Source organism: Ahaetulla prasina, chromosome 3 (genome assembly GCF_028640845.1).
Source record: "Ahaetulla prasina isolate Xishuangbanna chromosome 3, ASM2864084v1, whole genome shotgun sequence".
Classification (NCBI taxonomy): Eukaryota; Metazoa; Chordata; class Lepidosauria; order Squamata; family Colubridae; genus Ahaetulla; species Ahaetulla prasina.
The window spans coordinates 126,857,488-126,880,557 of NC_080541.1; the positions used below are offsets into that span (position 1 = coordinate 126,857,488).

The following is a 23,070-nucleotide window of genomic DNA, read 5'->3' on the forward strand; positions in this document are numbered from 1 at the left end:
TCCGGTCCGATCGCGGGGACAATTCAAGACGTTCGCACCTCGCCAAAGGGAGTATGCCACTGTGGCCTATTTTGAAGATGATGTCCCTGTCAGCTACGCAGCTTCTGCGTCATCGTCCGACAAGATCTATGTCACCGTCAACTTGGAGGGGGCGCCGTGCACTATGGAGGTGGACACGGGGTCGTCCCGGTCACTTATCGCTTGGTCTGCACTGCAGCGACTTCTACCAGGTGTCTCCAAGGCCAGCCTGAAACCCTGCGCTGTCACATTGAGGGACTACCGGGGGGGGCTATTCCTACTGTGGGGGTTGGCAAATTCCGGGTAGCATATCATGGCTTTAATGACCACCTCCGCGCCATCTTGGAAGAAGAAAAAAAACAATTTTTTCCCCCATTAATGAATGGTTTTAAGTGAAGGACTACCTGTATATCAAATTCCAGCCAGTCAGCTTCTGTTACAAAATGACTATGCTTAGTGTAGGCAGGGTTCACTACCATGTAGACAGACTCTTAAAACAACACCTGTTCTCTCTCCTTTCTCTTTACTCATCATAAATAAAAAGAGAAATGAAAATACAGAATGCTTAAGTTGGAATGTTAGAAGCACATTGAAGTAAACGTTGTACTACTACATTTAACAGCCCAATTGTGCCTAATAGTGTTGAGTGCTTCTAGTTACTGAGCAAATATCTTAATCCTTCTGCCTGAATGAACAAAATGAAAAGTACTGACCCCAAAAAACTCCCTTTGTAAAGACTGGAAAGAGGAAAAAAACACATTCTTTTTTTGCCTGCCAAGATCCTCAGAACCATAAGTAGCAACTTGAATTACAGCCAAATCCTACTTTCCTAGAAGCAGGGAACTCTTGTCATCCCCAGCCAATCTAGTCAATAGTGAAGGATTGAAAGTGTGATAACCCTGAGTTCTGGAACACCCAAAATCAGCCACCCAGACTGCCAGCCAGTCTTCAAAATGGACTTGTATTTTTTTTTTAAAAAAAGAAAGAAATAGAGGCTTATTTCTTACCTATGCTTCATCATCAGTAGAACTGGCTATTTGATTTAAATTTCTTCCAAAGTTGTGTGTATGTGTGTATCTTCAAGTTAAATCAGGGTGCCAGTTATGAGTGTAATACTACTTTTATTATACAGTCAAAAAAAGTCTCAAAGTACTTCCCTCCACTCCCCCTAGATTTTGTTCATATGATTTTTGCCTTGGTTGCAAGGTTGTTCCTTAAAATTATTCCTTCTGCCCATTACAATGGGTTTTAGTTCTGTGTTCCATCCAATTGCATCTTTTATATTGAAGGAAAAATGCAGAGGGAAAATCAGGGGTGAAATCCAGGAGGTTCTGGCAAGTTCTGGAGAACTGGTAGTGGAAATTTTGAGTAGTTTGGAGACCCGGTAGTTGAAATTTTGAGCAGTTCGGAGAACCGGTAGCGGAAATTTTGAGTAGTTCGGAGAACTGGCAGATACCACCTATGGCTGGTCCCAGAGTGGGGTAGGAATGGAGATTTTGCAGTATCCTTCCCCTGCCATGCCCACCAAGCCACATCCACAGAACTGGTAGTAAAAAAATTTGGATTTCACCACTGGGGAAAATGCAGAGATTCCTTTAAGACTAATGGCAGGTATAAAGAAACTGGTTTTTTTTGTGGGGGGGGGGAAGATTGAATATTTGGATGTTGTCTTACTTTTATAAAGTGAATGAATAACAATGCAATGACCGAAACATACTAAACCGTCCCTTAATAGTAAAAAAAAAAAGTACAACATTGCTAGAGAATGAGCACCATGCCCAAGCTATATTCAGAAAAACAATGGTGTTGAGGGAAGTGAGCCACAGTACAATCCTATGCACAGTACATCTTTAGATGTAAAACTCATTGAATTAGACAAAGCATCGTTCTTGATAAGATTTGTGTCTCAGGATCACTGATAGCAGCATTAACTCTGCTCTTGCAGTTGTATGTTAGTTTTTCAGCAAACATTAGTATTGGTTACTGCCATTCCTTCTGGAATCCCTCTATGGAATTTTTGTGAGAGTTTATAGTGTAATAGGAAAGTCTGGAAACATTCCTTCATTTGTTCTATGTCTTCTTAGCTGAGATCTTGGATTCTATTTTGGCAAAATTATAATACAGCGTGGAACAGAAGCAGAAAACTATTCTGGGTCCATGAACCACATTAAAGATTTTTAAATACTGTCTTCTTCAAATAACATGTATAGCATTTAAAATACTACAAAATCAAATATGTTTCATAAAATACATTTTAAGGTTGATTTGTTCATCATCTTCTTAACTAGAAGGTCTAGAATTATATTGAAGATGGGATTATAGTTTTAGGAGAAGAAGCCATTTCAGAACTGAGAGTCTCATTCAAAGTGAATAAATAAACAAAAATCATGAAACAACTTGATAGGCACAACAAGATAGGCAAGAGATGTGGTTTAACTTTGTAAAAATTACAGACAGCCTTATCATGATGTCATTGTCTTCAAGGCTGGTGTTTATTTTTAAAAAATATATTTTTTTACAAGTTGCAGCAAAACCCAGACATGATAGATTGATGTCATCCATAAATGAATTAATCTGGTGGATAGGAAAATTGCTATAATTATATGTGGACAGTTAACTAACCAGACATTATTCCCATATTTGAAGTTCATAGTTTTCCAAACAAATAAGCAAAAGGTATCATATCTTGTAAAAACCTGGATCTGAGTAATACCTGTTCAGAAGAACAATGAACAGGGCATTGGAAGAGAAGAGCAGAAAGAGCTGGGAGTGGGTGGAGTTAAATGCACCCATCAGTTTAGAGACCTTGCGCTGCCACAAGAGATCCATGTCCAGCCTCCCTTGAATTCTATGGACCCTTATCTAGCGCCAATTTAATGCTTACCATTAATTGACTAGATTCTTATATGTAGGTTTTAATAAATCTTGTATGCTGCAGCTTTATGACTGATCCCAATTCTTTGCACCTGACAGACACCAGCGAATGTTGCTTTGTGCATGTTTGCATCTCTCATTGAGCAAAATAAGCATCGAACCAAAATAATGGAGAGGTACTTACATTCCAGGAAGTAGAATTTTATTCCTGAGTGTAAATTCTTGTCAAGAATTTTATGGCAAGAAATGGGAAGACTTTTAGATGTAGTCAATCCAGCATAAATTTTACCAGATCTACTTGTGGTTTACTCCTAGACTCTGCTCTCCAAACAATACTCCATGCTCAGGTTCTTTTGTCCACTTGTTATACCAATATTGGAAAATAGTATAATCTTTGAGGAATTGTTGTTTCCCTGTGTTAAGACTTGTAAAATTTAAAAGATATCACACCAAATTGTTCCTGATGTGTTAGATTTTTGTGGGAACCTTTTTTCAGACGTATTTTCTGTATTTCTTTGTGGTCATATAGTTATTGACTTGAATTTTGTAATTCTGATTTAATACTTTACTGTACTGTAGTTGGTTGATGGGTTGGCTGATTTGGCAAATTAATTCCAATTATGACTTTGTGTGATTTCTAAATAGATCAACCTTTCTATTATTGTACCACAGAAGAAATAGTTAAAACATAAAACTTCATAGTGTGGGATAGAAAAGAACAGAAAATGTCTTCTCAATCAAAATATGCCCCTTACATATTTGGAACTTTAGAGGCGATGTTTAAATGGGGCTGATATTATAGCTAACATTTACCCTACATCACCATTCATTTAAAGAAGCAGAAGGTAAAGAATAAACGACAAAGTTCCTTTATTCCTTCCTAGTTTATGTTAGAAAGCAGTAGTTACAAAGCTGTTGTATGCTTATCCTTGCAAGCCACAGTTAACTAAATATCCTATATCAGTTGTGGATCACCAAACAAACACAGATGCCCAATAAAGTTCAATATATATGAGTGTGTTTGGTTTTCACTCTCAATTCATCTAATTTTTTCCCTAAGTTTCAGGATTCCAACTCTCACAATTCCAACCCCATTTGGCCCCATTTGGAATTGAGGCACTTCCAGATACAGCATAAGTCTTTGAAAACACCCCTCCCCTTAATTCAAAATATTTTGCCAACTAATCCCTGGTCAAAAATGCCTCTTTGGGGGAAATCTGAAAGGATATGTGCTTTGTACCTGCAAATGTCTTGAAGACATTATCTCAACCCTTTTCTAATCTTGATTGAGGCCTGAATCATGACATTAAATGAGATAAAAACCATAGTCTTCTTGAGGGATGAATTCTTGCAGAAGAAGCACCGTGTGAGCCTCTTTTATAGCCTATAGTGGCTTCTGATTCTGCTGGCTGTGTGATCTCTCTGGACCAGGGGTCTCCAACCTTGGGAACTTTAAGCCTGGTGGACTTCAACTCCCAGAATTCCCCAGCCAGCTTTGCTGGGGAATTCTGGGAGTTGAAGGCCACCAGGCTTAAAGTTCCCAAGGTTGGAGACCCCTGCTCTGGACCATGTTTGTGAATTGGAGACTGAGTAGTATGTTCTTTGCAGGAACAGTCTCGGAGAGAAATTTTAGGTGACACTGCCTCTCTTGTCCATAGTGCTGTTTAATATCTTTCTGAAATTGGTGGAAGCAGGTATCAGACGTCTGATGCTGAGTATCAGTATCTGAAGATGACAGTCTTTTTTCCATAGCATCTAAGTCAGAAAAGGTTATGTATGTCCTGAATCAGTGCTTGGAGGCCGTAGAAGGGTGTGGATGAGGGTTAATAAATCAAGACAAAAACCCCAATGGGGTGGAATTTCCAGGCAAGGGAATTTTGGACTTTACCTGTTCTAAATGGAGTTGAACATTCTCAAAATGAAATATCCAGAGTTTGGAGATACTTCTAGAATCATCAATTGGTGATCAAGATACTTCTGTGAGATCTCCGCCTATGACTAGTCTCTGTCAGTATGTCAGGTATAGACTTCACAATCAGGAATAAACTACTTACAATAGTTTCACCATTTGGTAATTGGCAGAGACTAAAGAAAATGACCTGGACAAAGATACCACCTAAGCAAAAGGAGGTGAAGCATATTTTAAAGTCCAGAATAATCAAATGACATTCAGAAGTGACTCCATCAGAAGCTCCTCCCCTAATTCACTGAACTAAGGAGAAAGTACACTACAATCAGACTTGCATGATTATGTTATAATAGCCAATCTCAATAAAAGTAACTTTAGCCTTCATGTGGGGTTGATATTTTGGTCTGGTTCACCTAGCAGGGCTGATTCCACCTCATGTTTATATTATGTAGTGTGCTGCATGAAGTCTATCCTTGTACTCGGTCTGGAAGCCACAATGAACTATGCAAAACAACCCAGTGAGCTACCTGGCCATGCATATGCAAAACTTTAACTGAAGCTGCCAATTAGCTACCAAGACTTGTTCAAGGTTTTAGTTATGATATACAAGACTCTGAAAACATGGGCCCAAGGTAGGTATTAGATAGACTTGGTCAGTCACTGAGATCATTGAGGAAGTATGCCAAGGACTGTAGTGGAAAGCTTTCTGGTTGCTGTTTGCAGGCAGCCTTTCCACTGGCATTTTTCTTTCATGAAACTTGGGAGATCAAAATGTGTGTCTAGGGAGCAGAGAAATAGACACTGGAGCAGAAATTGGTCGGTGGGAGAAAGATCTTGCATCCCTTATTTGTTACTTTCAGCATTAATTTCATTCCTTCACAAAATTGCTTTTCTCTAATAAAAGATACTGTTGTGGCCCACCAACAGATTCGGACAGTGAGGAGGTTTGGGAGGAACATGGGCCAGTCCTGTAGTCTGGGGAAGGCTCGGACAATAGCTCTGAGTCAGAGGCAGAGAGGGAGTCAAGGCCATCTGGTAGTTCTTCGCTGCTTCCAGAGTCTCCTGAGTCTGACATCAGCAAGGCAGAAGAATAGTGTGAGCCTGTTCCCAGTGTGCGCATGCGCAGAGCTGCCAGGAGACAGGAACAATTAAGGAAACAGGGTCAATTTGGGAGTAAGGCTTGGAGATGATTGGCCCCTCCCATAAAACATAAAAGAGAAGCGAATGGGATGTGAGCTTTTGCAGGAAGCAATTAGTTCATCTGGCCAATTCAAGATTTGAAAATTCTGTTTGTCACTCTGTGCCAAGTTTGGCTTTGTCCTGCATCTGGAAATTAGCTCTTTGGTTCCATGTGAGATAAGTGGGTGTTGATAACCTTCCTCTGATAGACTGTTCATCAAGCCTTGTGGACTGTAAATGAAAGTAATTTACAGCTGTATGAATTAAAAAGGTTTGCCAGGATTAAGTTTGTGCTGTTTAATTTCTAAGGAAGCCTAAGTCAGAACAGATACTGGGATTTCAAGCCTTTCTGTGCAGTGCAAATAAGACATATTTTTTCTTTTTTTCCTGTTAGTCATGTTAATCATGGTCTGTAATCAGCCATTGGAAGAGGCAGCTTTAAGTTATGTAATGTTTTCTCTTTGGACCCATACAGTCCAGCAGCGGTTGCAAATTATATAAAATCGGACGCTCTTTGCTACTCCTCCATCAATAGGTGAGGTCAAATTATGGAATTAGAGGGTAGGAAAGGACTTTAGAGCTCCAGGGCAGGAATCCTCTGACTTTCACAAGCAAAAGTTTGTCCAAACTTTGAAAGCCTCTAGCAATTGAGTGCCCATGACTCAGGAGGCAAGTTGTTTCACTGCTTAACGGCAATCATGGTCAGGAAATTCCCTATTTCAAGTTTGGATTTCCCTCTGCAAAGCTCCCTCATGTTGTTTCTTGAAGGAATAAATCCTTCTCCTCTTTCCTGTGACAACCTTAATACCTGTCCTTATTAGCCTTTTCAGGCTGTTGCAGATATACTGTAGATCCTTTCTTTCAGCTGCCTTGGCCAGGCCGCCTCTGCCACTTCACTCTTTCCTGCTGAAGACCATGCTGTACCGCAAGGGTCTCCAACCTAGGCAACTTTAAGACTTGTGGACTTTAAGTCCCAGAATTCCTCAGCCAGTTTTGCTGGCTACGGAACTCTGGGGGTTGAAGTCCACAAGTCTTAAAGTTGCCAAGGTTGGAGACCCCTGTAGTGTACCATCCTGTTTTTATCATGCACAAGAAATTAGCATTTGTGTGCATATGTGTGTTCGTGCAGCTTATCCCACTCCGTGATATCATTCACTTTAGTTTTTATCTGTCAAGGGAAAGAAAAGAGAAATCCATCCCTTCTCCACTTTTCTGCATCGCTATCATATTTGACAGATGTTTTCCCTCCATTTGGGGACGCTGACATGGAGAGAGAAGAACCAAAGCTGGAGGAATCAACTACTGACTTTGCTTATTAACCCCTACAGATGCATAATCAGATTTCGGTATTTGGCAGGTAGGAAAGGGATTGTTTATGGGGACTGCAAAAATTCATGCTGGCAGATAGTTTTCTGCCAATTAAACAATGGGTAGAGAGTTATTATAGCATTAGGGAAATCTCTTAGATGCTAATTTCTCCATGTAATGTGTAGTGGACTTCAGTCCAGTTTTGTACAATTGTTATATTAGGTCAATCGGAACATATATTATAAATGCCAATAAAGCAATAGATACCTTGTTTCACCAAAAATAAGACCCTGTCTTATATTTTTTTTTGAACCCTGAAATAAGTGCTTGGCCTTATTGCCATGTGCTCAAAAGCCCGATTGGGCTTATTATCAGGGGATGTCTTATTTTGGGGGAAAACAGGGTAGTGACCGAAATGATTTCATTCTGAATTTCTGGAAAGGCCGATTTCTTTGGAACAAGTCAAGTTCTAGCAAGACTTTCAGCGGCACTGAAGAAAGTTTTTGGGGCTGCTGCCAGGCATGTGAGCTGCAGCCGTGCTTCTGGCAACCAGGGTAAATTCCAGGTGGTGGAGAGCGAGTGCTGAAGGGAATGAGATCAGCTTGGCAGCCATGGCAGAGCCAGGGCAGGTCGGAATTGCAGGATCCTATCAGGTACTTGGAATGTAAGAGTCATGCCTAAACTTGATTGTATGCGTTGGCAGCCAAAGTGAGGATTAGCTAAAGCAGCTGTTGACGACTCTCTGGGTTTCTGACAAATATGTGGTTATTGTCAGTGAGATGGATAACAGGGTGGCGGCGTAGGTGACAGAGATGGAGACATGTATGCGGTTCAAGGGGTTTTTTTTGTGCTCAGTTCTAGTATCAGAATTTTCTCCCTTTTCATTAGGAATTGTTCTTATTTTGCATGGGGATACATGTTTATATACATGCAGTGAAGGTGAAAGATAAAGGATTCCCTGAGGATTTTATTCACTAGTTGTAGCCGACTTAGGGGGTGGAGCAGGGGTCACATCTACTTATCTTCCTTACCGGTTCAGAAGTGCATGCGCTGCCCACGCACGCTCACTTCGCTTGCACATACACTCACATCACATGCGCACACAGACCTGCGCATGCACAGAAGGTAAAAAACCAGGAAGTAATGACACCAGAAAGTCATGGTGGGTTGGCAGAGCTTCGCTTTGCCATTGCTACCAGATCGCCAAACTACCAGCCACAATCGCTACTGGATCACACAATCCGGTCTGATCTGGGAGCATTTCACCCCTATGGTGGAGCTCATCTTTGTTTCAAGACCATTGAACCAGTGCTGTCCGAAGACATTTCCACAGTCATGTGGCCAGTATCACATCACAGAGCACTGTTACCTACCCACTGAAGACGGTACCTGTTTATCTACTTGCATTTGCATGCTTTCGAACCGCTAGGTTGGCAGGAGCTGGGATGAGGATGGGAGCTCACCTTGTTGGGTGGCACTTGGGTCTCGAACCTGGACTATCGGCTTTCCAGCCGATAAGATAGCATCTTACCTCTGAGCGAACACACTGCCCATATATAGTACATACCGATGCTTAATTTAAATCCTATCACTGAAAAAAAAATCCTAAAATAAATTTACATTGCTAAGAAATTTCCTTTTTTTTTTTTGTGCAAATCTTTCTCAATCTATCTCAATATCTCAAAACAGAACTACACTAGCAAAGTGCCAATAGCTATAGGACTTCTAAGGATCTAAGAAAAAGATTTAGGCCCCAAAAATCTTTATTATATAAATCTATGATTTTTTATATATATTTATCTGATTGGAGGAAGGTTTAGTTATGACTGCACCCACAGCTAAAGGAATTTGAATCCAATTTTGAATTATACTACATTTTCTGTTGGTTTACCTTATATACTCATGTATAAGCCCACCCACGGATTAGTTGTCCCCCATATTTTTAGCCATAACATCATGAAAAAGGTGCTATCTGTAAATAAGGTGATCTCCCAAATCTTCATATGTTTTAATTTTCACATTTGGCTTATTTGAGGTTGGTGCATTTTCCATAATACTTTGGTTAAAAATGTGAGGGGGTCTGCTGATCTGCAGATGGGCTTATTCACAAGTTTATATAGGATATATGGCTATTTTTAAAAAGCTGAGGGAAAAATCTACCTCATATACTTGTAGATAAGCCTATCCTTGGTTAAACCAAACCCAGTTTTTGTGTGTATTTTGGCACCTAACATTCTTGGCTTATTTGTGAATATATATGATTTATCTCTTTAACAGTCACAACTTATCTGTGAGTATATGTGATATATCCAGGGGTGAAATCTACTTACCTTCCTTACTGGTCTGGAAGTGCATGCGCTGTGTGTGTTAAAACCAGGAAGTAATGATACCCGGGCGGGTGGGCAGAGCTTTGCTCCACCATTGATATTGGATTACTGAACTACCAGCCATGATCGCTACTGGATCGTGCGATCCGGGAGCATTTTACCCCTGGATTTTTCTCTCTAACAGTCACAGCCTTTGCTCTGTAAAATCACTAGGTACTGAGGTGTAGACACTGAGAATCTAGTAGGGATTCCTGTAGTCTCCACATTTTATGAACAATCCTGGGATTTCCAAAGACTGTAAATGGCTTAAACCATTTTGTACACAGGGTTGTGATGTTTCCTTTAATCCTGCTGGAAGTAAAGGCTAAGTCCATCTTAACATACTTGTTCACAATTCTGAATAATTGCTTTCCTGTTCCTTGCTGTTCCTTAAACTTACTTCTCCTTTCTTATCATTTGCCTATTGCCCTGCTAATCTTAAATTTTATATTATAAGATTTCCTGAGGCAGGAAAATGACATAACACATACAATAATACAACCTAAAGGTAATTAATACATTAACTAATTTTTTGCTGCTGTGCAAATGTGAAATTTCCCTGATTTTGTTGTTCAGAGCTGCTGTATCTGCCAAAGCAAGGAAATTTAAATGAGGAGCAAGGAGGTTAGGGATCAAAACTAACTTCTTTACTGCCCCAATTGTAAGTTACTTCTGTGTTTCAACATGGGAAGGTCTAGTTTTGCTTCCCTTAGGAACTTCTACATACTAAATTAGGATATTCTGTTTAGATGTGTGGGGAAAGAGAAAAGGGTTTGAAACTTGGAAAACCAAAGAGAAGTGTAATTCATCTCTGCTCTTCTAAATTGCTTTGTTTCAAAGAAGGAAAAACCACATTATCATTAATAGTGTTGCAAATAAGGAGTTTCTAATATTTCAATAACTGTAAACTGCACAATAAATCTAATCACCCCTGCCTCTTTTGCCTAACAATAGTCATTCTGTTGCTTTGTCTTCTAGCCTGCAATTGCAATGGGAAGTCCAGATACTGCATCTTCGATCCTGAGTTGCTCAGGCAACAGGGAAATGGGTATCGGTGCCTCAATTGTATTGACAACACGGATGGAATAAATTGTGAGCAATGCAAAGAGGGCTTCTATCGCCTGTCTCAACAAGATCGTTGCATGCCCTGCAACTGCAACCTCAGAGGTAGGCAGTCACAGATTTAGGAAACAAGGAAGGAAAAAAAACTCTGACTCATAGGCCATCTCCCCGCTTACACACAAATATGCAAGTACCTCCAGGCAATGTCTTTTCTGTGCCATGTTCTCATGGCTCTGCCTTCATCTTGGATTTAAAAAATGAGCTACGGTGGCACAGTGGTTAGAGTGCAGTACTGCAGGCTACTTCTGCTGACTACCGGCTGACTGCAATATGGTGATTCAAATCTCACCAGGCTCAAGGTTGACTCAGCCTTCCATCCTTCCGAGGTGGGTAAAATGAGGACTCAGATTGTTGTGGGCAATATACTGACTCTGTAAATCCCTTAGAGAGGGCTGTAAAGCACTGTAAAATGATATATAAGTCTATTGCTATTGCTATCTTGTCCCCAGCCCATCAGTGAAACAGGGCTAGGGTTAAGGTGGGGGAGGCCAAGTGCTGATAGAGGGCTGGATTATTTTTATTTATTTATTTATTTGTCAAATGTATATGGCTGTCAGTAGTGAGTTTTACTTACCTTTACTACCAGTTTGCTCACTCGCGAGCCACTTCTGTGCATGTGCAGAGTGTATTTCATGACTTCCGGGTGGTGGGCGGAGCCTCCCACGCTGTTACTACTGTTTCTCCCGAACCAGTGCGAACTGGGAGCAACCCACCATTGATGGCTGTTTCACATCATGGATGGTATACAATTAAATCTATTTATTCAAACCGACTACAAAACCAATTAAAAATGATAAACAAATAAAAGAAGACCACAAGGAGGAAATTACACATAATAAAGCCAAAGCACGGGTTCCCTATTATTAGGGGATCTCCAGATCTCCATAAAAATCATGTTTTAAGGGCTTTCTGGAAGGCTAACCTTACCTTGAAAGGCTGACATTCTGGAGAGTGAGGGCCTCAGCAGAAAAGACTCACCTCCTAGGTCCCATCAGTTGGAACTGTTTGGCAGATAAGACCCATGGTATGCTGCTCCTAATGGATCTGATCGTCGATATTCCCCTGCAATCTTACTTTCTTGTTTATTTTTATTATGTTTATTGTTTTTAATTTTTAATTTTTATTTAATTGTTGCTGGTTTTACGGTGCCCAGAGTACATCCAATGAGATGGGCAGCTGTGTAATTTTGCTAAACAAACAAACAAACAAACAAACAAACAAACAAACAAACATAGGGATTCACTCAATCAATCACATGAGCTGATTGTTGGCTTGGTAAATATGGATACTTTAAATTTAAGTCTTTCTTCTCAGTGTACTGTATGTATGTTAAATGAAACCACTGGTTTGTAATCAGAAATTCATATTTAATGGGTACTACAGTATTAGTACTAGCAACATAATTATAACAAAACCGAAATAAACATTTTGCTGTTATCTCATATTTAAGCCCATTTTTCCTTTTGTCTATCTTTTTCTAATTTGTTAGGTTAAGTGTGTAATATTATGGTGGTGAATAAGTGAAAAACATGTTTGATTGCCATTTTCTCATTCCTTTTCTGTACAAACACAATATGGTCTAGTAAGTCTAAAACATTTTTTGTTGTGCAAGCCAAAGTCAAAGATAAAATGAGGTTTTTGGCACTGAAGTTAAATTATTTTCATATTGTATAGTATTCAGTTTCTCATTCCATTCAATTGTTAAAATTTGCATCATGAATTAATTGATAACAGATATTTATAAAAGCTGATTGTGGATTTTTGGTCTCATAAGATTTAATGATGTTCTCTAATGATTCAGGGATCTCTGAAATTGAAACTGCTGTCGATCCAAATCAAGATGTCAGTAAACATAATTATAAATATTGCCAGGGGGCTGTAACTGACAAATGGTATTTATTTTATAACAGAACATAAACACTCATCATGATAATCTACTTGTTGATGTAATGTAAAAGAGCCCAGCATCCATCCTTCTCTAACAATGCCATCACAGTTCTTCCTGAATATTATTTATTGTGGTAATTTTGTTCTGTATCGCTCTTTCTCCTAGAATGGAAACCACAGAGTATACTTGTAACTCTAACATTCCAAGAATAACTTCATCTTTATTCTACATTTTATGTCATATTGCTTTCATTTTTCTAAAATGAATCTACTAGTATTTGTGTCTATTGCCTTGCTGCTGTCTGTTTTATTTACCATTTTAATGCCTATTTTGTATACAACTCTACGTTTGCACTCTAGAAGGAAGAATAATATAGAACTAAAATAACAGCAAGGATAACAATAAATATTATGTTGCAACAATCCAAATGTGGAGTTATTAAGACATAAAACAATAAGTGAGTCTAGGCTAAACTTGGGATACATAGAGCTGATATACTAACTGAAGTCAAGTAGTGCTCAACTTACAACCACAATTGAGCCAAAATTTATGTTGCAAAATGAGAAATTTGTTACGTGAGTTTTGCCCCATTTTACAACCTACCTTGCCACAATTGTTAAGTGAATCATTGCAGTTTGTAAGCTAATCACATGGTTGTTAAGTGAATCTGGCTTTTCCATTGCTTGTCAGAAAGTCACAAAAGCTGTTTACATGACTCCAAGACACTGCAATTGTCATATGTATAAATCAGTTGCCAAGTGGCCGGATTTTGAGCATGTAACAACGGGGATGCTACAATGGTAGAAAGTGTGAAAAACAGTCAAAAGTCACTTTTTTGAACGCCGTTGTAACTTTGAACGTTCACCAAAGCAACTGTTGTAAGTCAATGACTACTTGTATAGTCTGGAATCAAGGAGAGTCTCTAAGCTTGAACTTGGTTGCTTGGAAGGAATGATTGCATCGTCCAGAACAGGCCATCTTTCTAATTCCAAGAGAAGCACATATCTATGATACTTACCTTATGGAATTCAGCTTCAGAGTTTTTGTTCTCCTCCATTGCCTTATCGCTTCCAAACATCAGCACGAATTCTTCTGAAATGTTTGAGCTCTCATAGACAAGTTGAGAATAAATCATACTGTCAGAAATTAGTCTACAGTATTATATTTCCACATTTCTTCTTCATAGGTTCTGCCAGTGCACAATGTGATAACCATGGCCGGTGTTACTGCAAACCTGGAGTGACAGGTGATAAATGTGACCGATGCCAGCATAATTTCCATTCCTTCTCTGAGGCTGGATGCATAGCTGTTGGGCAAATACAGTAAGTACCTTCAGGTTTATGGAACTGTCAATCATGGATAATTGTGTCTTTGTGGAAATTCAAATTTCCTTCAATAAGGCAACAAAAACAAATTTGGTTGATTTTCTATGCTTTTACATAAAGAAGCTCTGAATCATAGATTTCCCATTCCATTTACTAAAAGTGCTATATATCGAAAACTGCATTTTTCAATTTTGCTGGTTCTCGTGAGAATACATGTTTGAATTTCTCCATTTTTAAAAATCTCTTTAGGCCTACTGCATTTAGATTGCAAAAGTCAAAAAAACCACTAGATGGCAGGGAAGGAGCAGAGTCTTCACTATTTCTTTACTACCCTCTTGCGGTCACTCAGATTTTGCAGCCCACATATAGTAGGCCTAAGCTTACGTATGCACCCGAAGATATGAAAGACTCAGAGGAAACTGTCTTCTTTGTGCAGATACATTTTTTTCAGCAGGGACCCTGCAGTTGAGAAACAATTTGACAGTCTGTGTTTTATGGATGGTGTGATATTATTAGGAATGCTGAAAGAATTTGATCTTTCTGCACTCCATGGTGAACTGAACTGACCTCCTTTGCTGATGGAAAGATCAGAACATCTAGTCTATACAATTTTTCAGTATGAATGTTGCAGTGGAATATTTGGCTCCACAACCATAATGCATTAAATATGCATATTTTGAGGGAAACTGCATTTAAAAGCAAGCATTTAAATTCTATATATTCTACGTATAGAATGAACTCAACAATGAAAGAACATTTGAAAAAGTGGGGCAAAACAAAAATAATTCCATTTGCGCCTAGGACTGGCCTGAAGACTATAAGTATATTATTTAGAAAGTGATATATTCTCATCTTTCCATTCATGTCACAACAAGAGCAGTTCGGTACAAGCATTTTTGCCCAGCCCAGTGACATATATGTCACTCTCACTTTGCACGATACAGTCTCTAACCTAGTGTTTCTCAACTTTAGCAACTTTAAGATGTGTGGACTTCAACTCCCCAAATTCCCTAGCCAATAAGTCTAGCTGGGGAATTTTGGGAATTGAAGCCCAGATATCTAAAAATTGCTAAGATTGAAAAAACACTGCTCCAATCTATCACTCTAGTATGATTTGCATTCAATACACACTATGTTTCTTTTTCTCTGTCTGCTGATAGTTCATTGAAAAGATCAAAGCTTTTATCTGTTGCCAAGTAAAATGGGTTTACATTTGTTGCATTTAACATCTTGGTAGGGATAGATTCTGTCAAATAAATATGTGGACAGTGGCTGGGAAGTATGATCTACTTTGAATATTGAGGAAACTGGACACATATTTTTTTTTTAAAAAAAAATCAGGGTAGCCAGGGCAACCAAGGCCTACACTAGAATTAGCTTTCCAGGAACAACATGATTCATGATTTTAAAACCAACATTTTTTAATGGAATCTCAAACAAGCAACAATGACATATTGCTAATTTTTTCAACTTTGTTACTGTCCATGACTGTAAGTAGGTTTTGGATTAAAAAAAAACCCAATATATATATGATGATACCAGAATCCATAACTGCAGCTACAATCTTGAAGACTGCAACTACTACATATCTTGAAAAACATGGTGCACTTTAACTCTGATCATATAGAATAGATTGAGCAGCAATTATGTTTCAGAAAAATAGCATCATCAATACAAAAGGAATTTCAGTAAAGATTGTGTTCTGTACTGTTCTATTCGTGTTTTGGATAGTTCCACTATTCTCTCTCATCAGCTGACAACAATGTGAATGTCCTGGTTTTTCTCTTTTTTTAAAAAAGGATATTAAGGATGAAAGAAAGTGATCACACAATGTTTCTGAAAAGCTAGTAATCTTAGTCTGTAATGAACAGTCAACTGAAGAAAAAAAGTGCAATTGCTATGTCTCAATTTTTCAGACTGTTTTGTTATTATATTTTAAACTAAATAGCAGAACAAAGCACAATTATGATGCAAATATATACATTCTCGAGAAAAAACACATAAAAAGTTTTTTAAAACAGTGAAAAGATAAAATATATCACTATAACAGTTAACAATTACAATACTATATACACTTGTCTAATGTAAATATTATTCACACTGTCTAATGGATGGACAATTATACAGTACTGAAATATTTCCAGCTACAGTATGTACTATAGTTTGAGCTGATTAATTGGGCTCAGCCTTGTTTTAGTCCGTTTGTTGTTTATAGAAATGCTTGCCAATTCCCTGAAACCGAAGTTAGATATAAGAGTGTGTTTTATTTTCCCAGGAACATTCAGTGTAATTGTGATCCATCTGGAAGCACAGGGCAGTGCATTTCTGGACGCTGTGTCTGCAAGACTGCAGTTGCAGGAGAGCAATGTGACAGGTGTGAGCATGTAGTTTCTATGGCTAAAAGGTTTTGCTTTGTTTTTCATGGAAGGGGGCATTGTTATGATTTCTCCCCAAAACACAACAGAGAATCTATGCTTAGTGGTTCCAATTCACCTTTCAATCAGATTTTAGTGAATGAGCCCACATAAATTATCCTGTATGTAATGTATTACAAATCAAGATTATTGAATAGAGTGAATCAAAGATCATTTCCTCAACAGCAGTTCATAACACCTGGAGTCATCCAACCATCACTGGAGCAAAGAAACGGTAATGAGGGATGCTATATTGCACGGATATCAAACTCGCGCCATTACGTTGCCGTCATGTGATGTTTCATAGTGTTTTTTCCCTTTGTGGAGCTGGGGTGGGCGTGGCCTGTGGATGATACATCCAGCCTGCAGGCCGCCAGTTTGACACCCCTGCTATAGTGCTTCAGTGATGGCTGCTTGATGCTAAGTTGACATTCCAATTTAGTGTTTCTCTAGCTTAGCACATAGCAACTTCATGATGCACGGACTTCAACTCCCAGCATGGTGGCTGGGGAATTCTGGGAGTTGAAGTCCATACATCTTAAAGTTGCTAAGGTTGAGAAACACTGCTCTTATCACTAGCGTAGAAATAGCCAAAGTCAGTACCTAAAGTAAGAAAGCTGGCATGCCAAATTACAATTTTTAAATTCTGACAATTTCAGTTTCCTTGAGGAAAGATTTGTGGGTTTCAAAGTTTTTGAAAATATGCTTCTCTATAATGTCCAATTTGATAGAAAAGAAACATACTGTAAAACAACTGTGTCAAATAACTAGAGAATAAATGAAAAGCAAAGCCCTGCCATTGGGGAGGGGGCAGGAACTTGCACCAAACAGCAATGCAAACAAAAGAATTGTAGAGAAATTCACATCTTTTCCCAGGTAATTAGGTATCATCTACTTGGCCCAAACCTCAGATGATTAAATGAACAAATTCCTTCCACCTTGACCTGTCCTTAATGACTACAGATTTTTGAAAGACATTCCATTGACAACTCTCATGCAAATAAATGAATGAATGATTGAATGATTGAATGAATAAATCCATCCATCCATCCATCCATCCATCCATCCATCCATCCATCCATCCATCCATCCATCTTGTCCATTATCTTCCCCTTCTACTTTACTCAACTTTGCAAGCATTGTTGTTCATCTTCCTTCACCTCTAAAATCATTGTCTCCAGGAGGATTGTCAGTCTTGATTTTATCCAGAACCATCTCGGGGTGAGATACCAGCAGTACGCTGATGATACCCAGCTGTACTTTTCCACCCCGGGCCACCCCAATGAAGTTGTTGAAGTGCTGTCCCGGTGTTTGGAAGCCGTACGGGTCTGGATGGGGAGAAACAGGCTCAAGCTTAATCCCTCCAAGACGGAGTGGCTGTGGATGCCGGCATCCCGATTCAGTCAGCTGCAGCCGCAGCTGGCTGTCGGAGGCGAGTTATTGGCCCCAAAGGACAGGGTGCGCAACTTAGGCGTCCTCCTGGATGATCGGCTGTCGTTTGAAGATCATTTGACGGCCGTCTCCAGGAGGGCCTTCCACCAGGTTCGCCTGGTTCGGCAGTTGCGCCCCTTCCTTGATCGGGATGCCTTATGCACAGTCACTCATGCGCTCGTTACCTCTCGCTTGGATTACTGTAATGCTCTCTACATGGGGCTCCCCTTGAGGTGCACTCGGAGGCTTCAGTTAGTCCAGAATGCAGCTGCGCGGGTGATAGAGGGAGCTACGCGTAGCTCCCATGTAACACCGCTCCTGCGCAGACTGCACTGGCTGCCTGTGGCCTTTCGGGTGCACTTTAAGGTGTTGGTTACGACCTTTAAAGCGCTCCATGGCTTAGGACCTGGGTACTTACGGGACCGCCTGCTGTTACCACATGCCTCCCACCGACCCGTACGCTCCCATAGAGAGGGACTTCTCAGGGTGCCGTCCGCCAAACAATGTCGGCTGGCGGCCCCCAGGGGAAGGGCCTTCTCTGTGGGGGCTCCCACACTCTGGAACGAGCTTCTCCCGGGTTTACGTCAAATACCTGACCTTCGGACATTCCGTCGCGAACTGAAGACACATCTTTTTATTCGCGCGGGGCTGGCTTAAATTGGATTTTAAAAGTGAATTTTAGCAATTTTAAATGGGGTTTTAATTGACGGTAATTTTTAACTTCAGGCTAATTTTAAATAAGTTTTTTAAAGGTATTTTAACGTGTATATTTGTATTGTTGGTTTTATCTTGCCTGTACACCGCCCTGAGTCCTTCGGGAGAAGGGCGGTATAAAAATCAAATAAAATAAATAAATAAATAAATAATGATTGTTTGCTCTTTTCCAAAATCACAATTCAGGGCTTTCTTCTTTCTCTCGCCCCTTTTCAGTGTTCATCTTTCACAGCCTTACATAGAAATATCATTATCCTTCATCATTCTGTCTAGGTTTGTCATTGCTGTCCCCTCTAGGATTAATCTCCTCTTGACTTCTCCACTCCATTGTCTATCTGTTATAAAGCTCATGGAAACAGAACTGTCTCCTTCCTTTATTTCTACATCAGATCTGAACACCAACAATACTGGTTGGTCTCATTTTTGTATTTTTAGTATTAAGTGTCGATCCTGATTTTTTTCTTTTCCATTTTTATTTTTCTAACAAGCCTTCTAAGTCTTGTGTACTTTGACACCATAAGAAAATGGTGTCCTCCTTCTCAAATCGTGAGTCAATCACCAATTTGGAATTCTAGCTTTCTGTTCCTCCATTCCTGTTAGTTGGATAATGGATTTATTGTGTAAGTTAAACAGATAACAGATATGTGTTTATCTCACTCAAAATAATTTCTTACAATAGGTTTTTGTTCATTGCAAAGGTTTTAGAATTATCAAGTACTCTGGCAAACTCACTAGCCTTAATATATTCCATATTTTAGCACAATTTATTCAATCAAAGGCTTTTCTGTAGTAAATAAAGCAAAAGTTAAAAACCTCATTAAATTTTCTTGCTCTTTTAGCCATCAGCTATTTGATCTCTTGCTCTCTGCCTGTTTAAAAAGATACTTGGACATTTTGCATTTATCTTTCCATGTATAGCTCATCTGTTCTTTGTACGATTGTAAGCAAAAGTTTGATCACACCAAGAAGGAACTGGTAATTTGCACATTCTCTTGCATCTACTTTCTTAGTATAATTATACCAATGTTTTCATATTTCTCGGCCACAAACAATATTGTTCCTTATTTGCTGACAAGGAGTATTTAACACTTGCTTCTTCTCCTGCAGTTTTAAATAATTCAATAGGTATTTTATTCCAGGTGCATTGATTTCTCCAATATCCATAAATCCCTGTGCTGAGCCCAGAGGTATTCAGAAGTCAAGATGTAGCATATAGGTTCACACTTCAACATGCTTAATCTCTGAGTTTCTTTTTTTTTTTTAAGCAAAAAGAGGGTAATACTGTTTATGACATGTCTCTGAGGGATTAGAACAGTGGTCCCCAAACTTGGCAGCTTTAAGATTTGTGGACTTCAACTCCCAGAATTCCCAGAAAGCATAGCTGGCTGGAGAATTCTGGGAGTTGAAGTCCATAAGTCTTAAAGCTGCCAAGTTTGAAGACCTCTGGACTAGAAGTACTGGGAAATGGCGGGATGGAATACACTGGAAAGAAGAAACTGGGAATTAGAAGGGAAGGAGAGAAGCTTTACAGGGCAGCTTTCTCAGAAGAAGCTCCACCATCAAGTCTACAGAGTAGGATAACTACATGCTCATAGAAATACAAAACTGATATCAAAATAGCTGGTATCATTATGGCTAGGAGAAGTAAAGTAAAGCTCGGTTCAGTACAGAAGGTAGTTGAAACTATGTATTATAAAAAAGGAAAGTGGGATCTTTATATAAGGTATCATGTTTAGGCCTTAGAGAGCTAGAATTGATTGCAGTACTATTTTAGAATTCATACCGTGACATAATCAACAAGTCTAATCTAACTTTTTGCCACAGCAGTATTGGAAGAAATGCCCTTTTGGGTTCAGTTCCAAGTGGGGAAAAAAACACTGGAAATATGGTGGCTGCTGGGAAAGATGGTTTTAATGGTAGACATGATCACAAGCCTTGAAGATCTTGGGTGAAGGAAAAAAGGGAAGAGATGCTGAGAGTGCCTGAGTTTTATACCCTCTCTGGGTTTTTGAATTTGAGCTTGTATTCTGATTGGTTGTCAGACTCCCATGGGGCCATGCAGGAGTAACTTTTTAGATTGTGTTTTTGAGTCCCAAGCTTGGTTGAAGCTTGCTGAATGATGATGTAATGAAAGGGCTTTGAGATTCCTATTATGGTTCTGCCTGAAGGAGATATATCTTTGTTATGTAGAATAGACTGGCTTAATGGCCCATTAACAAAGGTGGGAAGCTGAGTTTCTGCCTCCCTTTTAGGGGAAATATTCTGCCCTTTTAATATCTCCTAAAATATTTCAATTTTCTAGGAGAGGGGTGGGTGCTAATTTCCTATAGCAGCAAACCTAGGACATTGCCTCCTGCAATGTCAAAGCTTCAAAGAATTCTTCCAAAATTTTTCTTTAAAAATCTGTACTATTTTGACATCTTTTCAGGCAGCTGGTACACTGTGTGTATAATTGAATTTTTTACAGAAGAAACCAAAAGTATTTGTCAGCCAAACATTTGTGTCCGTAATGAAGTATCTCTAGTTCATTTGCTTGTCAGAAGGCAACCTGATTTCTTCCTCAGAAACATCTAAGCCAAACCTATGTTAAATCTAAATACATTCTGTCCTTTTGAAGCCAGTTATTACAACTTCCCCCAAAGCACATACAAGTGAAGGCATCTCTTCTTGTTGCAAAGATTCACACACCACAAAGATCTTAAAACAAAACAGCACATATTCATTTCGTGTTATCTAAGATCATGAGTCTTTGAGTCTACATGCCTGTGAATGTTTTGCAAAGAATAAAGTATGAATACAACCAAAGGGGTGTGATTATTTTGTTTGTTTTCCAGCAGCAACCAGCTAAACGAAAAATTCCACTTTGCTTTTATGTCTACCAACTTTTGATTACGAATAACTTCTCTATACTTTGGGCTTTTATATTTGTTGACATGAACATGAAGTACATTTATCATGTTTACAGCCTAACATATACTCATGGCCTGCAAATATACCAAATCCAGACACTGAATAGGGGGCAAAGTATTGGACTGTATCCTTAGATATAATTTATTTGGCTATTTCAATTTCTGATGTATTATGAAAAAGGATTGATATTTGCAACGTGGGACTCTGCTATCTGAATGCATGAATATACTCATGTAGTTGATCTTGATCCAATATCAAAAGTTATGTTATTAATACACAAATTAAGTATGGGTTGGAATTTGCTTGCTAACCCAGATGGCTCTATACCCAAATTTTACTGCAAACAATATAGATAGTGGCTTTTGTATGCTCTATGTGGGGTAAATAATAGCCATTCTACCATCAACGGATCATTTGACTAGAAACACACTGCTTCTTCTCAGTGATAGACTAGAACAGTGTTGGTGAACCTTTGGCATTCTCACGTGCTGGCCTGCATGCCGGAAGCGGCATGCGAAATCGTCCCGCAATGAATGCGTGGCATTGCCGGCTCCTCTTCCACGGTCCTGTGCTCAAACGCGTGCTGGTTAGCTGGCCATCTCGCATGCGGGGGCAATGGACCACGGAAGAGCAGCAGTCCATCATTCATGCAGGAGCCGGCACTCAACCATCCGACGAACAGCTGGCCATCGTGCATGTGTGCGACGTCAACCCAGAAAGTCGGGTGCCGGCTTGCACATGTGCGATGGACCGCCACTCTTCCGGGGTCCACTGCATGTGCAATGGCCAGCTGACCGATGCGCATTTGAACACAGGACCACGGAAGAGGAGCCAGCGAGGCAGCGCATTTGTCGTGGGATGGTTTCGCGTGCCACTTCCAGCACGCGTGCCATAGGTTCGCCAACACTGGCCTAGAATATCTAATGATGGCTAATCTCAAAGTCCAGAAAGAGTTGGGTTTTCGGGGTTTTTTGCTGGTTAGAGTTTTTTCAAGGCTAGATACTGAAATATTTTCATATCACAACAGTCAAGCAGGGAAATCCAAAATGGAAATGTGTCAAAAATGTTTAAGAGAGCCTGCAATTCGTTGTCTTGATTTTTCTCTCACACAGATGCAAGGAGGGTTATTATAACTTAAATGCAAGGAATCCAGAGGGCTGTTCTCCATGCTTTTGTTACGGACATTCAACTACATGCTCCAGTGGGAAAAATTATAGTGTCTATAAAATTACATCTACATTTCAACAAGGTAAAACACTTCACTAATTTGATCTTTTCTTATCTGCATGATCTGCATTCTTTTCCTGATTATACAACTGCTTTTGTTCCCCACATTGGCTTCATTCTATCTGAGAAGAGTTTAGATTGATTCATGCTTAGGGACAGCCAGTATCTGAGAGCTCTGCCCCCCCACCTCTCTCTCTCTCTCTCTCTCTCTCTCTCACACACACACACACACACACACACACATACACACACACACACACACACACACCTGTGATTCATTCTTCTCTTTCAGTCTAGATGTAAATCAAGATATCACAGAGATGTTGAATACAGACAGCAATTCAGTATATGACTACATCAGATATTACTAGTATAGAGACTGGCT

General features: G+C 39.5%; 1 protein-coding gene across 1 annotated transcript in view; it reads left to right on the forward strand.

Annotated features, from left to right (window-relative positions):
• Nucleotides 1–23,070, forward strand: part of LAMC2 (laminin subunit gamma 2) — a 63,171-nt gene that overhangs the window by 8,224 nt on the left and 31,877 nt on the right. Inside the window, exons 2-5 of the mRNA XM_058176275.1 lie at nt 10,633–10,821; nt 13,851–13,986; nt 16,265–16,363; nt 22,571–22,707. Coding sequence (XP_058032258.1) covers nt 10,633–10,821; nt 13,851–13,986; nt 16,265–16,363; nt 22,571–22,707 — 561 coding nt within the window. The remainder of the gene's footprint in view (nt 1–10,632; nt 10,822–13,850; nt 13,987–16,264; nt 16,364–22,570; nt 22,708–23,070) is intronic.